We start from the raw sequence: 13947 nt of genomic DNA, 5'->3' as shown, positions 1-13947 counted from the left end.
GACACAAACTCCATGGCAAGAGTCACAGTTCATCTTTTGGGGGTCTTCAATTTAGTGCCAGCTTAACGAGCAAAAAAATCTGATACAAAAAGAGAATAGGTTATTTCTCTTTTCAAAGTTCCTGTCCCAAGCATCCTCCCCCAGAGGCTGGACCCTGTGTCTGTTCAAAGGCAGGCACAGGGAGCCAGGAGGCAGCTTTGGGCAGAGGCTGAAAGCAATGCCAGTCATCTGATTCATGGCACACTTACGAGTCTGAGCCACACAAGGTGAGTTGGATTCAGGTTTTGAGAACTAACCTGACTCACTGTCTACTTTCCTAGTTCACTGTGGTTTATTGGGTCCTGGTGGGTTTTGCTCAGGTGTGTCAGGAGAATTTGGTAGGGACAGCATGGAGAGGGCCAGTAGGAATGTAGGTAAGGCAGTCAACCTGGGGAAGGGGAGGCACATGCAATTAAAGGTGAAATGGCAAGCCTTCGGATTTTTAAATCCGCTTGGGTGACTAGGCTTAGTTAAGGGTAAACATTTATGGCATCTATTTAACCTAAATATAGTTTACAAACATCCCCTTAGACCTTATTTCCAGTGGTGATTTCTGTATAAATAGGTTCTTACTGAGATTTGTGGGTTTTTTAGCTCCATCTATATGGTGCCCTGGCAGTATTTCTCTATTGTATAATACTTGTTTTTTGGGGCCAACCCGAGTGGGTATGATTTCAGGCATAGTCAATGGGGTTACAATAAATCCCCATGGCTTTGAGAACTTAAAACCCCCAGTGAAATAAAGAAGAGAAAATAGCCTAATTCTAGGAAGGGGGAATCCATGCCAGAATGAGAAGGCATTTCCCCATGCTTGTGTCCCCCTGACTTTTTTATTTCCAATTACCAAACTGAAACATTGAACAGCAAGGGGGACTCTTAGATAGGACTCAGGAAGTATGTTCTGACAACAGAGCCCATTGATCACATTACAGATCTAGAAAACGGATGTAGGAAGGAGAAGTGAGACTCAGAGTAAAAATGGTATAATTTTCAAAAGACACAAACTCCATGGCAAGAGTCACAGTTCATCACAACTGAAAATCAAATTAAGGTGCCTAAATTAAAAAAAAAAAGTTCCTTTGAAAATACTGCAGTGATTTTTAGGATTTCTGTAACATTGTTTCAGGGAATGTTTTAGCAATACCTTTTTCTCAACAAGATCTCATTATACTGAATTTGCAGAAACTCTTTTTTGGATTGTGTCTAAGTCTCATCAATTCCCCTCTTTCCCCAACTATAACATTAAAATCAGAAATTATCTGCAGTGTGCAGGTGGTTTACATCATTCTGACAAAAACATTCATGACATTAGCTTTGGATGGAAGTTCAAAAAACATGTATTTCACTAAAAAGTGTTCTTTTTAGTAATTACCGTACAGTTTTGCATTTATGGCCACAGTTTCTGTATCTCTCATCTGTTATACGATGACCCTGATCTGCTGATGAAAAATGTACCTTCAGCCTATATTTCATTATCTTCTCTCCAATTCTGCTGATAAATGGAACCCTATGTACATTTTACAGAATCCAGGAACAAAGAAAGAATTCAAAGTGGGGCACTTGTAATTAAGATGGGCATTTGGCAGAGCTGAGGGTACTTACTGATTGAGGAAGGCAAAGAGGTACCTCATCACTATCAGAACCGACCTGGGCAAGGTCAGGAGGAGTTTGCGGATGTGAAGCGCCCTCTCATAGAGATTATCTACTCCTACAGACAGAAGAGGACACGGTCAGGAGCCTTTCAGTTGTCGCATTTAAAGCAGAACATTGTAGTACCAAATTTCATATCTGAACATAAGTAATATCTTACCCTTGGGTGAGACGCAATCGTAACCAATATAGCAACTACGTGATCAGCTTGGGTGTAACCATTTCTGAGGGCATCTCCTCTGACCCCTCAGTTTCCTCTGATTTCCATAGTTTTGGCCCTGAGGAACTTTCAGTCTTCTAGTTTAAAAAATAACTTTTCACTTGCTGGTGTTTCTAGATTTTTTTCATCTGATATGGTTTCAACTCCTTTTTGCTGCCTGTTAACTAAAGTAGCTTTTGGGGACACTCCCCATTATTCATGAATTCATCATATATTTAGTCTATTACTGTGATTCAGGCAATGTGCCAGTTTTGAATTGTTCCTTCCTCAAAACTGTCAGTATTTTATTTATGTGACTTTTTACCTTGTATTATACCATCAATTCATTAAACAAATATTTAAGGTTTCCAGCACAGAGGTAGACATTAGGAATACATTAGTGATATGGTACTTGCTTTTATAGAACTTACACCCCGGTGTTCAGTTATTTTTTTCCTTGTCCTGTCTTCCCTGTGGGGTGGTGAGCTCCCTGAAGACAGGTCTACCTGGGGCTTCCTGGTATTATTTTACCTCTTTACGAGGAATATAAATTTTCCAGAGCTTCTCAGTACTAAAGTGTTTGTGAACAGCAGCAAATAGGTTACTGCTAATACTATCTGCATAATAGTTTGTATTTTACAGCACATTTTCACATGTTATCAAATTTAATATGGATGACAATACAGTGAAGAAGGCAGGGCATCCACTGTCATCTCCATGTAGTGGATTAGAAAATTGCGAACTAGGTAAGCGGCCTAGTCAAGGTCAGCTGGGACTAGAACTTGCTTTCTGTTTCTTAAGTCCGGTTGTCTTTCTTGGATTTCAAAGTATCTTTATGAAGTACAACTTTGAAGACATCCAATAAGCATAGAGGTAAGGCAAATATTTCAAAGAGTATTTCAAAACATTTTTGAAGCTTACTATGATTTCATATTACTACATTTGTTAATTGCTCTTGAGATATTCATACATTCTATTGGAAATCTCTGGCCTTAGCTTCCGATGCTGTAGCCAATTGATTCTCCTCCAACTTCTCCATTTTCTGACCTTTTCCCACCCAGAGATACTATTCCTCAAGATCTTTTACTTGGTTCTCTTCAGTGGCAAATTCATCCAGTCTCAAGGTCAGGACCATCACTTCTCTGAAAGTCTGCTTCATTTTTCTCCTTTGTGTGGAACAATATAACCTGTTGTTTCTACCCCTAGATGTCTCATTACTACTCTAATTGAAGTATCTATTATTTCTGACTTGAACGATCATAATCTCCTAACTCAGTTTCTCATTCCAATTCTTCTTAAACCACTGGTTCTCACCCGAGACTTGGAATCACCTGGGGAGACTTTTCAAAATGCCGATGCCTGAGGTTCTTTTATGCAATCGAGGTTGAGAACCACTGCCTTCATTACTCATGACACACTCATGCCCCTGGAATCTTGAGGGCTGACTCTAGCTACTTTCCACTTATCAAACTACCCGGTTACTTAGCTGTTTATTTTTCTCTCTGCATGGCTGAAAATGTGGGAAAAACGTATTAGGAATATTCTCACTTAGCACTGATAAGTTTGCAAAGCAATAAGTAATTTATTAGGATCCCTGGGAAAAGTCACTTTCATCTTTGAGTATGCCATAGCTGGAACTAGAGCTGCCAACTTTTAGAAAATGGGATTTCAGAAGCTGTAACAAGAATGTAAGTAAAACATCATTTAATCAACGATCCTGTAACACCTTTACTTTTCAGCATAAATCAATAATTAATAAGAGACATTTTAGTAATACTGAAATAAATACTTTTATATTCTGCTTTTTAATTTGTAACGTACTTTAACATGGAAAAAAATACATAACAGTATGAACAAAATTGGTTAGGGTCACACCTATTGAGTTTAAACACTTTGCTTAATATACTTTCCAGACAATGGAATTTTTTTTCTGAAAAGAGGGAGTAAGAGGCTTTAAAAAAAGTTATTAAACAGGTGCAGAAATGTACTCAGGCCACAAGAACTTAATCAGTATCAACATTTCCACCTATTCCAGTCCAGATGCCCAGCAGGATCAAACCACGTTGCAGAGTCATCTGTTTGTCTTCTAGACAACTTCCTGGGACACATAGGAAACCCACACTGTACAGAGAAGGAAGGTAAAATACTACAGATAATGTAATTAGCAAATCGTTGAGTTTAATAGGGGAGCCACGGTTCTGCATCTATAAATGCTATATATTTAGGCATAGCTGGATTGTTTCACACCTGAAATTAATAAGGTTAAAAGTTTATTAATTGAAATAACTGATTAAAAAAAAAGGTACGACTGCTGTTGCTGCTTTAAAGATAAAAATACACTTTAGCACCCCTGTATCGAGGAAGTTTATCTCAACCAATTAACAAAATCTCTCAAGTGAAATTATGCATATTATGACCCTTTCTTAAAACATTGAAATTTACCAGCATTTATTCCTTTGGTTGTGAAATATTGTGTGCATAAATGACTTTAAATTCATGCTTCAAACCAGTCACATTTAATATACTTATGTAAACACAACAGTAAGTTATAAAGATGAATTGTCCCATTCATGGGTCCCTGATGGGCAATACTCTCTACTCTTTTCCAGCCACTTAGAGAGTCATATAAGGGTTATGATTAAAAACAAAACAACAGAAAACTTCTATCATTGTTTACTGAAGGTCTGGGGTGTTTCAAGAGTTAAGTCTACCTAGTGTCCAAGCTAATCCCTGGTGTAAGGTCAAGGTCAACTATCAGGGAGAGGGTTTTGGGATCTCAAAGGAAAGAGTGCAAAAAGAACCACTCTTAATGTATTACTGATCTTTAATCTTTGTCAAACCCCATAGCGGGCGAGTCATTTTCAGCTGGAAGTGCACACAGGCATACTTCCATGAGGCTTAAGCTTAAGTCAAGACCCTCTTGTTTCTCTCATCTAAACTGTTTCCCTACCTCTTAAAGGCAGTTTTAAAATTTAGTTAAGAAGAATTCACAGCAGTGTTATTCATAATAGCCAAGAGGTGGAAATAACCCAGGTGTTCACTGATGGACAGATAGACAAATGTGGTATATAAAAACTATGAAATTATATTCAGGCTTAAAAAAAGAAATGAAATTCTGATACAACATGAATGAACCTTGAAGACATTATGCTAAATGAAGTAAGTCAGACACAAAAAGACAAATATTGTATAATTCCCCTTATGTAAGGTATCTAGAAAAGTCAAATTCTTAGAGACAGAAAGTAGAATGGTGATTACCAGGGGTTGGGAGGGAGAGAGGAATGGGTAGTCATTACTTAATGGGTATGGAGTTTCAGTTTGGGATGATGAAAAAGTTCTGGAGACGGATGGTGGTGATAGTTGGACGACAATGTGAATGTATTTCATGCGCTTGAAAAGTATACTTAGAAATGGTTAAAATGGAAAATTGTATATTATGTACATTTCACCACAATAAAAAAGATTGACTTTACCATAATTAAAAGAATTGGACAGGGGCTGCTGTGAGATGCAAATGAAAGATTTCAGAAGAGAAAAGCAACAGGAATGTAAAAAAATGACACCAAAAAGTTGGACAAAATTATGTGAGGCAGGCACACATTCTCAGCAGAACTGCTGGCATTCCTAATTTACCTGTCCCTGTTACCTCAGCCCAGGATGGCTGTGAGCAGGCCTCACATCTTTTGCTGGTTAGTAAACCAGCTTGCAGCATGCATCCTACAAGACTCTCGCTCTGAGTACAAATGACTCATTTACTCTCCTGAGATCAGTTAACGGGTCAAAATTTATGGCTGCTACAGGCACTCTGATTAATGTACATTCCCCTCCGGCTCTGAATTCATGGTCTTTCACAATTTTATGCTGCATGGAAAGATGGATCTTTTCTTCTCCTCTGAAAAGCTGTCAGTGAAGAAAATCAGTTTGTCTCATTTGGATTTCTTTTAAGCTGGGCTTTGTTTCCACAGCTGAGAATCTCATGTAATTAGGTAAAAGTGGCATTCATCCAATCTTGGTCACATGATCAAAGCTCCCTGGGTTATTTTATATTCTATTCCCAGCACCGCAGGGTTCCCATGTCAGCACAGTTCCTTGAAAATACGTGTGAAAAATTCACCACATAAGGCAAGTTATTTCAAAAAATGGCAAAAAGTTCAAATGGCCATTACTTTGAAAATACTAGTTCTCTTGTGGTACCATTTGAAAAAATTATTTATTAGAAAATAATAAATCACAAGATGTAAATTTATCCTCAACAACGAAGGCAGGGAAGGACTTAATGGCCACATTTACAAATGGTTTATTTTAAAGAGCAGGCAGATATTTTTGAGCTTCATAGCCCAACATGTGCTATTCAAGGAGAATTTACCAGTCCTGGGGCATTTTTAGGTTCTAACACTATCAGGTATTAATTAACTGTTTATGTGTAATAGTGCATGTATGTGTGAGTGACAGGGACAGAGAAACACACAGACATGTTCTGGCACACCTGGATGCTTCCCAGCTTGGCCTTGAGATGAGGGGCCAGCTGCAATTCTAGGTAAGAAATGAAATGCGTGCAAATCTCCCAATTAACCATTAATAGACTGGCTTCTGTGAATTAAGCCAATGTGTTCTTCCCTACCGAAATAGCAACCTTGTAGAAATAAATACATAAATAATGCTTCTTCTTCTGCTCAATTATCACATTGAGTTTAATAAAGAAACAGAATCTGAGCCTAGGAGGCTTTACCTTTTCTGTTCAGATACCAAATCTATTAAATATTTTTAAGGATAAAACATTTTAAGGATAAAATCCCTCAGGAAATCTTATAAGGCATCAAACAGAAATTTAGAGTCCAGAGATATAATCACCACATATGCAGTAAGGCTGAAAGAATTTTTAGCAACGAAACATACACTGCAGCACCTGGCAAAGAACTTAAAATGTTTTTTTAATGAAACAATTAGAAATGGGCAAATAAACTTCTGTACTAAAAGGCTTATCATAGTATTTTGTGTAACTGCAAAATCAATGGAAACCACCTTAATTTTTTTTTTTTTTGAGAGGGCATCTCTCATATTTATTGATCAAATGGTTGTTAACAACAATAAAATTCAGTATAGGAGGGTCAACGCTCAATGTACAATCATTAATCCATCTCAAGCCTAATTCTCGTCAGTCTCCAATCTTCTGAAGCATAACGAACAAGTTCTTACATGGTGAACGAATTCTTACATAGTGAATAAATTCTTACATGGTGAACAGTACAAGGGCATTCATCACAGAAACTTTCGGTTTTGATCATGCATTATGACCTATAAACAATCAGGTCAAATATGAATATTCGTTTGATTTTTGTACTTGATTTATATGTTGATCCCACATTTCTCCTATTATTATTATTATTTTTATTTTTAATAAAATGCTGAAGAACCACCTTAATTTTTAAAACAAAGGGATTTGTTAATGAAAGTGGCTGCTATATGGTCACTAAAACCTGTATTTTTTTTTTTTTGTATCCTGTAAGATGCCTTAGAATTACTACTTGTCTTCTCTGTGTTGTACAGTCCTCCCTGTGGACTCCCTCCCACATTATGTCTGCTAATCGTAATGCCCCTTTTGCCCTCTAGTTCCTCCCTTCCCACCCATCATCCCCAGTCCCTTTGGTAACTGTTAGTCCATTCTTGAGTTCTGTGAGTCTGCTGCTGTTCTGTTCTTTCAGGTTTTTTTTTCTTTGTTCTTATACTCCACATATGAGTGAAATCATTTGGTACTTGTCTTTCTCCACCTGGCTTATTTCACTGAGCATAAGACCCTCTAGCTCCATCCATGTTGTTGCAAATGGTAGGATTTGTTTTCTTCTTATGGCTGAATCTTCCATTGTGTATATGTACCACATCTTTATCCATTCATCTACTGATGGACACTTAGGTTGCTTCCATTTCTTGGCTATTGTAAATAGTGCTGCGATAAATATAGGGGTGCATATGTCTTTTTCAAACTGGGCTCCTGCATGCTTAGGGTAAATTCCTAGGAGTGGAATTGCTGGGTCAAATGGTATTTCTATTTTTAGTTTTTTGAGGAACCTCCATACTGCTTTCCACAATGGTTGAACTAGCTTACATCCCTACCAGCAGTGCAGGAAGGTTCCCCTTTCTCCACAACCTCACCAACATTTATTGTTGTTTGTCTTTTGGATGGTGGCCATCCTTACTAGAACTGGTGTGAGATGATATCTGGTGTGAGATTTAATTTGCATTTCTCTGATGATTACTGATGTGGAGCATCTTTTCATGTGTCTCTTGGCAATTTGAATTTCTTCTTTGGAGAAGTGTCTGTGCAGCTCCTCTGCCCATTTTTCAAATGGATTATTTGTTTTTTGTTTGTTGAGGTGCATGAGCTCTTTATATATTTTGGATGTCAACCCTTTATCGGGTGTGTCATTTATGAATATATTCTCCCATACTGTGGGTTGTCTTTCTGTTCTATTGATGGTGCTCTTTGCTGTACAGAAGCTTTTCAGCCTGATATAGTCTTATTTGTTCATTTTTGCACTTGTTTCCTTTGTCCGGGGAGATATGTTCATGAAGAAGTTGCTCATGTTTATGTCTAAGAGATTTTTACCTATGTTTTTTTATAAGAGTATTATGGTTTCATGACTTACATTCAGGTCTTTGATCTACTTTGAATTTACTTTTGTGTATGGGGTTAGACAGTGATCCAGTTTCATTCTCTTACATGTAGCTGTCCAGTTTTGCCAACACCAGATGTTGAAGAGATTGTCATTTCCCCATTATATGTCCATGGCTCCTTTATTGTACATTAATTGACCATATGTTTGGGTTAATATCTGGCTCTCTATTCTGTTCCACTTGTGTGTGAGTCTGTTCTTGTGCAAGTACCAAACTGTCTTGATTACTGTGCCTTTGCAGTAGAGCCTGAAGTTGGGAAGCGTGATCTCTCCTGCTTTATTCTTCCTTCTCAGGATTGCTTTGTCTATTCAGGGTCTTTTGTGGTTCCATATGAATTTTAGAACTATTTGCTCTAGTTCATTGAAGAATGTTGTTGGTATTTTGATAGGGATTGCATTGAATCTGTAGATTGCTTTAGGCAGGATGGCCATTTTGACAATATTAATTCTTCCTAAAACCTGTATTTTTGAAACACATTTACTGATATGGGGAAATGTTAATAACATCATTAAACTTAAAAAATGGTTTCTCAAGAGCAAATATCATATAAGATGATTCTAATGACAGATTTATTGAGATATAATTCACACCTCTAAAGTGTACAATTCAATGGTTGTTAGTATATCACAGTTGATCATCCATCATCTCAACCAATTTATTAGCAGTCACTTGGTATGATATCATCTTAATTAAAAGTATGTGCTTGTGATATATCCATACAACAGAAAATAACTTGGCAATAAAGTGCTGATATATACTATATATGGATGAACTTTTAAAAGTGTATTTTAAAAACACATTCGTTATACTGAATGTAGCCTGGCACAAAAGACCACAGATTGCGTAATTCCATTTATATGAAATAGTCAGAATAGGCAAATTTACAGAGGTAGAAAGTAGATTAGTGGTTGCCAAGTCCTGAGGGTGGTGATAGTTATGAGTAAATGGCATGTCTTTGCTAACTAGGGTTTTTTTCTCGAGTCATGAAAATGTTCTAAAATTGACTGTGGTGATGGTTGCACAATCCTGACAATATACTAACAACCACTGAATTATACACCTTAAAGGATGAATTGTATCATACAAAAATTATATCTCAAAAAGCTGTTTCAGAGATATGTAGGCATATTTGTAGAAAAAAAATCTGGAAAGATACTAAAAAGGTTAACATCTTTTTGTAGAAGAATTATAGATGATTTGTTTTTATAGTTTATTTTCCAATTTTTCTACAGTGATATAATGATCATAAATTCATTGCATAATAAACAGCTATTTTTAAGAAGCCCTGATTGACTATTTGATGACTTTAAGAAATTACTGTTTTTTTTTTTAGATATGATATTATGGCTATGTTGTATAAAAAAAATCCTCATATCCCAGACACACAGATAGAGATGAAGTGATATGACATCAGAGGGATGATGGAAGGGGTATATGTGGGGCAGTTTTGTCCAAGAAATGAAAATTATTAAAGAGCTGGGTGATTATTTATACTGGAGCTCATAGTATTTTTCTGCATCCTTTTGTAGATGTTTTGAATTTTCTATAATAAGAGAGTAAAAAAGGAGGTCAGTTATGTACAGCATGGACAGTATAGTTTCACTGTGACTTCAAAAAAGTTGTGGACATGAATACAAAAAACAGAAGGAAATCCAACAAAATGTGCATGCATCTTTGATTCTCTTTGGGTAGTGGCATTATGTGTGACAGTATTTTGTTCTATGAGCTTCCAAGTATTCTACAATGTCTACATGTTGCTTTTGTACTAAGTAAAAAATCCTCTCCCTTAAAAAGAGTTTCCTCAGAAAATAGCAGTAGTCTCATAGACACTGAGGAGAGACTAGTGGTTACCAAGGGGGAGGGGTTGGGATGGGTTGTAGGAGTGTGAGGGGAATAAAGGGGCACAAAAATTCACAATCACAATATAAGTCGGTCATGGGGATGGTAGTACAGCATGGAGAATATAGTCAATGATTCTGTAACACCTTACACGTTGATAGTAACCGCACTAGAGGGGGTGAGAATGCAATAATATGGGTAACTGTTGAACCACTGTGTGGTATATTTGAAACCAATGTTAGATTGTATATCAATGACACTTAAATAAAAAAATAAAAAAAACAAGAGTTTTCTCATTTCCAAGCAGTCACCCAGATAATAACATCTATTGAAAAATGAAGTGTGAATGTGCTCACAGCCCTGTGGCAGCCTGAAAGGCCATGAATTTCTTGAGGAGCTCCTTTAGCCCATGACACCTGGAATTCTGTCCTTGGGATTTCCAGAGCCATCAGACAGGGACATTCTAGAAGCTGCCCAAACTTTTGGGCATAATCTGGAAGATTCATAAAATCACTCACAAAATGGATGGTTAAAAAAACAGTAACAGAATCAAACTTTGGGTGAGAAACCGAGATACTACCAAGTTTGTCATTGTGAATTTAGATTGCCTTGGAGTTCACCAGGTCTCCATACAGAGTAGTTTATAAAAGGAAATCTGCAGTGAATTAGGAAACAAATAAACACTAAAGAAGGAGAGAGAGAATTGGAAGACCAAGTCTCTTTTATTACATATATGTGCAACCTTCCAAAGAATGTAGTATTTAGGGGCACAAAAATGCATGACTAATAACTCACCATAAAAAAAAATCTACCCCCAAACAATCCAAAAATAGGTAGGCAAAAAGTAGCAGGTGCTCCAGAGACTTATGTAAATTATTAGAAAAGATGAAATGGGAAGATTTTGCTATACATAATAACTATCATGTGAAATTATCTTAGTAGAGAAAATCAAATCCAATTATGGCAATGCTAGGCAGAAATGACATGCATAGAAAAACCGATCTCCATGAGATCTTTCTCTCTCCCCTAAAATTTCTACATCTTTGTGCTTTTATCACATACTAATTTAGATTACACTTATTTGGAAATATCTTATCTCCCCTGCTGGATTTTAAGCTTCCTGAATGTAAAAATCCAGTCTGTAAATTCTGAGAATGTTTTACACACGATAAGCAATCCATCAATGGTTCAAACCATCAAAAGTTTGTAGTATCAATACAAGGATATAATGGTGAATGATGTATTACACCATTCTCAAGGAATTTATTGAAAATCCAGATAAAATACTGATACATCAATACTATCAATAACAGCTAGGAATAATGCTCTTTTTAAGAGATTAGATGTTGGAAGAAAAAGAGTTGCTATATACAGTGCCACTATGTGTTCCTGGAAAACATCCTATTCTGCAAAAGTGTGCACAAAAAGAAACAGGACTTAATGGGACAGCCTGCTCAACATCTACGAGCTTTGTAGCCAGAACAGTAACAAAAACATGAACCATCCTACTTAAATTCCTAGCGTGGTTAAAGCACTACTGTGTGTGCACCTAGCACCCTTACCAGCCTTAAGTGCCCGGGCTCCTGCTTCTTTGAAATGTAGGTGCTGAAGGGGATTCATTTCCAGTAGAGACTATTTTCATAAAAATTAACCCAAGGATTATTAATCCCTTGTTTTTCATGAACCCATTATTTTCATACAAGGGGAAATGTCTCTGCAGCTGGTTCATGTGCACCAGCAGCATTTCAGGTAAGGCTCATGTGAAAGAGAGATTTCTGGGCCTTTCCTTATTTTTTTTCGTATGTTTTTTTGTATTTTTTTAAGTCCTACTCTGTGAGAAAGCTAGTCTTTGATTGTTATAAAACATATTTCAAGGTGCTGGGAAAAAATCAAGCTTGAACTAACACAACTGCTGGGTTATACTAACATCAGTCCTAAATGCATGTAAGGTAATTGTGCAGAAGAAAGACATGTTAAGCAGTGCAGACAGACAGGGAAGTGGCTCACTAGGTATTGGCATATGTGCCCAAGTAGGAGTAGCTGTACTAGTTGTAATGATGTCTCCTAATGACAGTTAGTGGCAGGCCTAAGGCAGAGCATGTTATACAGATTACCTCACTCATTCTTCACACAGACCACGAAGTAGATACAGAAACATATTTATTAACATTAAGTATTAATCTCTATCCAAGGTGACAAAGCTAGTAAGTGGTGAAACTAGGATTTGAACCTAGATCTTTCTGACTCCATGGCTTCAGGTTTTAATAACCACAATGAAATAACATCTTACCCAGTGAGTGTGAAGTGATTTTATAATTGTAATGGGTAACGTAGCCCAAGGATCTTTATCCAACTGTTACATGTAAACCTAAATGTTGATATAACTTACCTAGAAAACCACTGAGTATTGTAGAGTGCTTATTATTTTTCCAGATTTAAGTTTTCTGGCTAGGAAGTAAGGGAAATCTTTGGACAAAGTCAAAGGAGAATTCCAGGAGGATGATACTCCTCTTCACTTCTTTCCAGCTGGGTCAGAGGCCCTGTGTGATGACTCAGGCTATGCAAAGATCTTGGAATGACACATGATGCACTTCTGAGCTCCATGTTAAGACATCCGACTATGAGGTGGGGGTGGAGGGAATTATGACTGGGAAATTCATACCCAATGAGAGCCAGGTCTCTAGGTATGGATGCCAAAAAAATAATTTTGGTGGAATTTTGACTCTTCATTTCATATACATTTTATTCAACATCTATGAATTATGCACTTACTAGTGTCTGGAATTAACTATGTGAAGTATTGGGGCTATATAACTGAATAATCCATCAAGACCTCACAGGCCTGTGGAGCTAACTGTATTTCATTGAACGTACTCTTTGCAGGCACTCTTCTTGGCACTTTGCGTGTGTTAATTCATTTAATTCTACAGTGGAACATGAGTAGAGGAGAAAGAGACTAATTCTATTTGGGATGGTGGGGAGGATGGCGTTCTGGGAGGAGTGCCAGTTCAGCAAAGCCTTCATAGCGGATGTTAAATGGCTATTAGGGTCAGCTGACAAACTGGCACGGGCAGAGGCTCAGAGGTGGGAAATGGCCCAGCATGCTTGCAGTTTGCTGTCATTAATATATGAAGTAAATAGGGCAGGGGAGGCAGGAAATGAGTGCACAGAAGTAGAAAGAGATCAGACAGACCAAGAGATCAGAGAGGGGACAAATTCAATTCTCTGAATTGCCCAACCAAAGGGGTTTGTGTTTAGGTGGGAAATGCTGAAATAGGTTTTAAATAGAGGCGAGTGAAATAACAACACAATTTGCCCTTGTGAATCTAGCTGAAGTGTAAGATGATAGATGTGGTGGGTGGGACGAGAAGGCAAAACCTAGAAGTAGAAAGTACGCCTAAGGGACTTCCCCAGTTATAAACCAAGACACTAGTGATGGGCGTAGGGGAGGGGGGATGAGTAGAGAGATTTTTTTGAGGTCAGCAGGATTTTTTGATTCAGGTGGGGAGGTGGGGGAAGGAGTTCTCTTCATAAGAGTAAAGCTTGAT

The 13947-nt window shown here is 37.4% G+C and overlaps 1 protein-coding gene across 8 annotated transcripts in view; it reads right to left on the bottom strand.

Moving 5' to 3' along the window:
- Window positions 1-13947, bottom strand: part of SRGAP1 (SLIT-ROBO Rho GTPase activating protein 1) — a 280779-nt gene that overhangs the window by 24666 nt on the left and 242166 nt on the right. For all 8 annotated transcript variants that reach the window (XM_037007150.2, XM_037007145.2, XM_037007149.2 and 5 more), the window contains one exon: window positions 1642-1747. In XM_037007150.2, the coding sequence (XP_036863045.2) occupies window positions 1642-1747 (106 nt within the window). The remainder of the gene's footprint in view (window positions 1-1641; window positions 1748-13947) is intronic.

This window comes from Manis javanica, chromosome 10 (genome assembly GCF_040802235.1).
Source record: "Manis javanica isolate MJ-LG chromosome 10, MJ_LKY, whole genome shotgun sequence".
Classification (NCBI taxonomy): domain Eukaryota; kingdom Metazoa; phylum Chordata; class Mammalia; order Pholidota; family Manidae; genus Manis; species Manis javanica.
The sequence above is the reverse complement of the archived record's forward strand: the minus strand, read 5'-3'. Positions and strand labels throughout refer to the sequence as shown.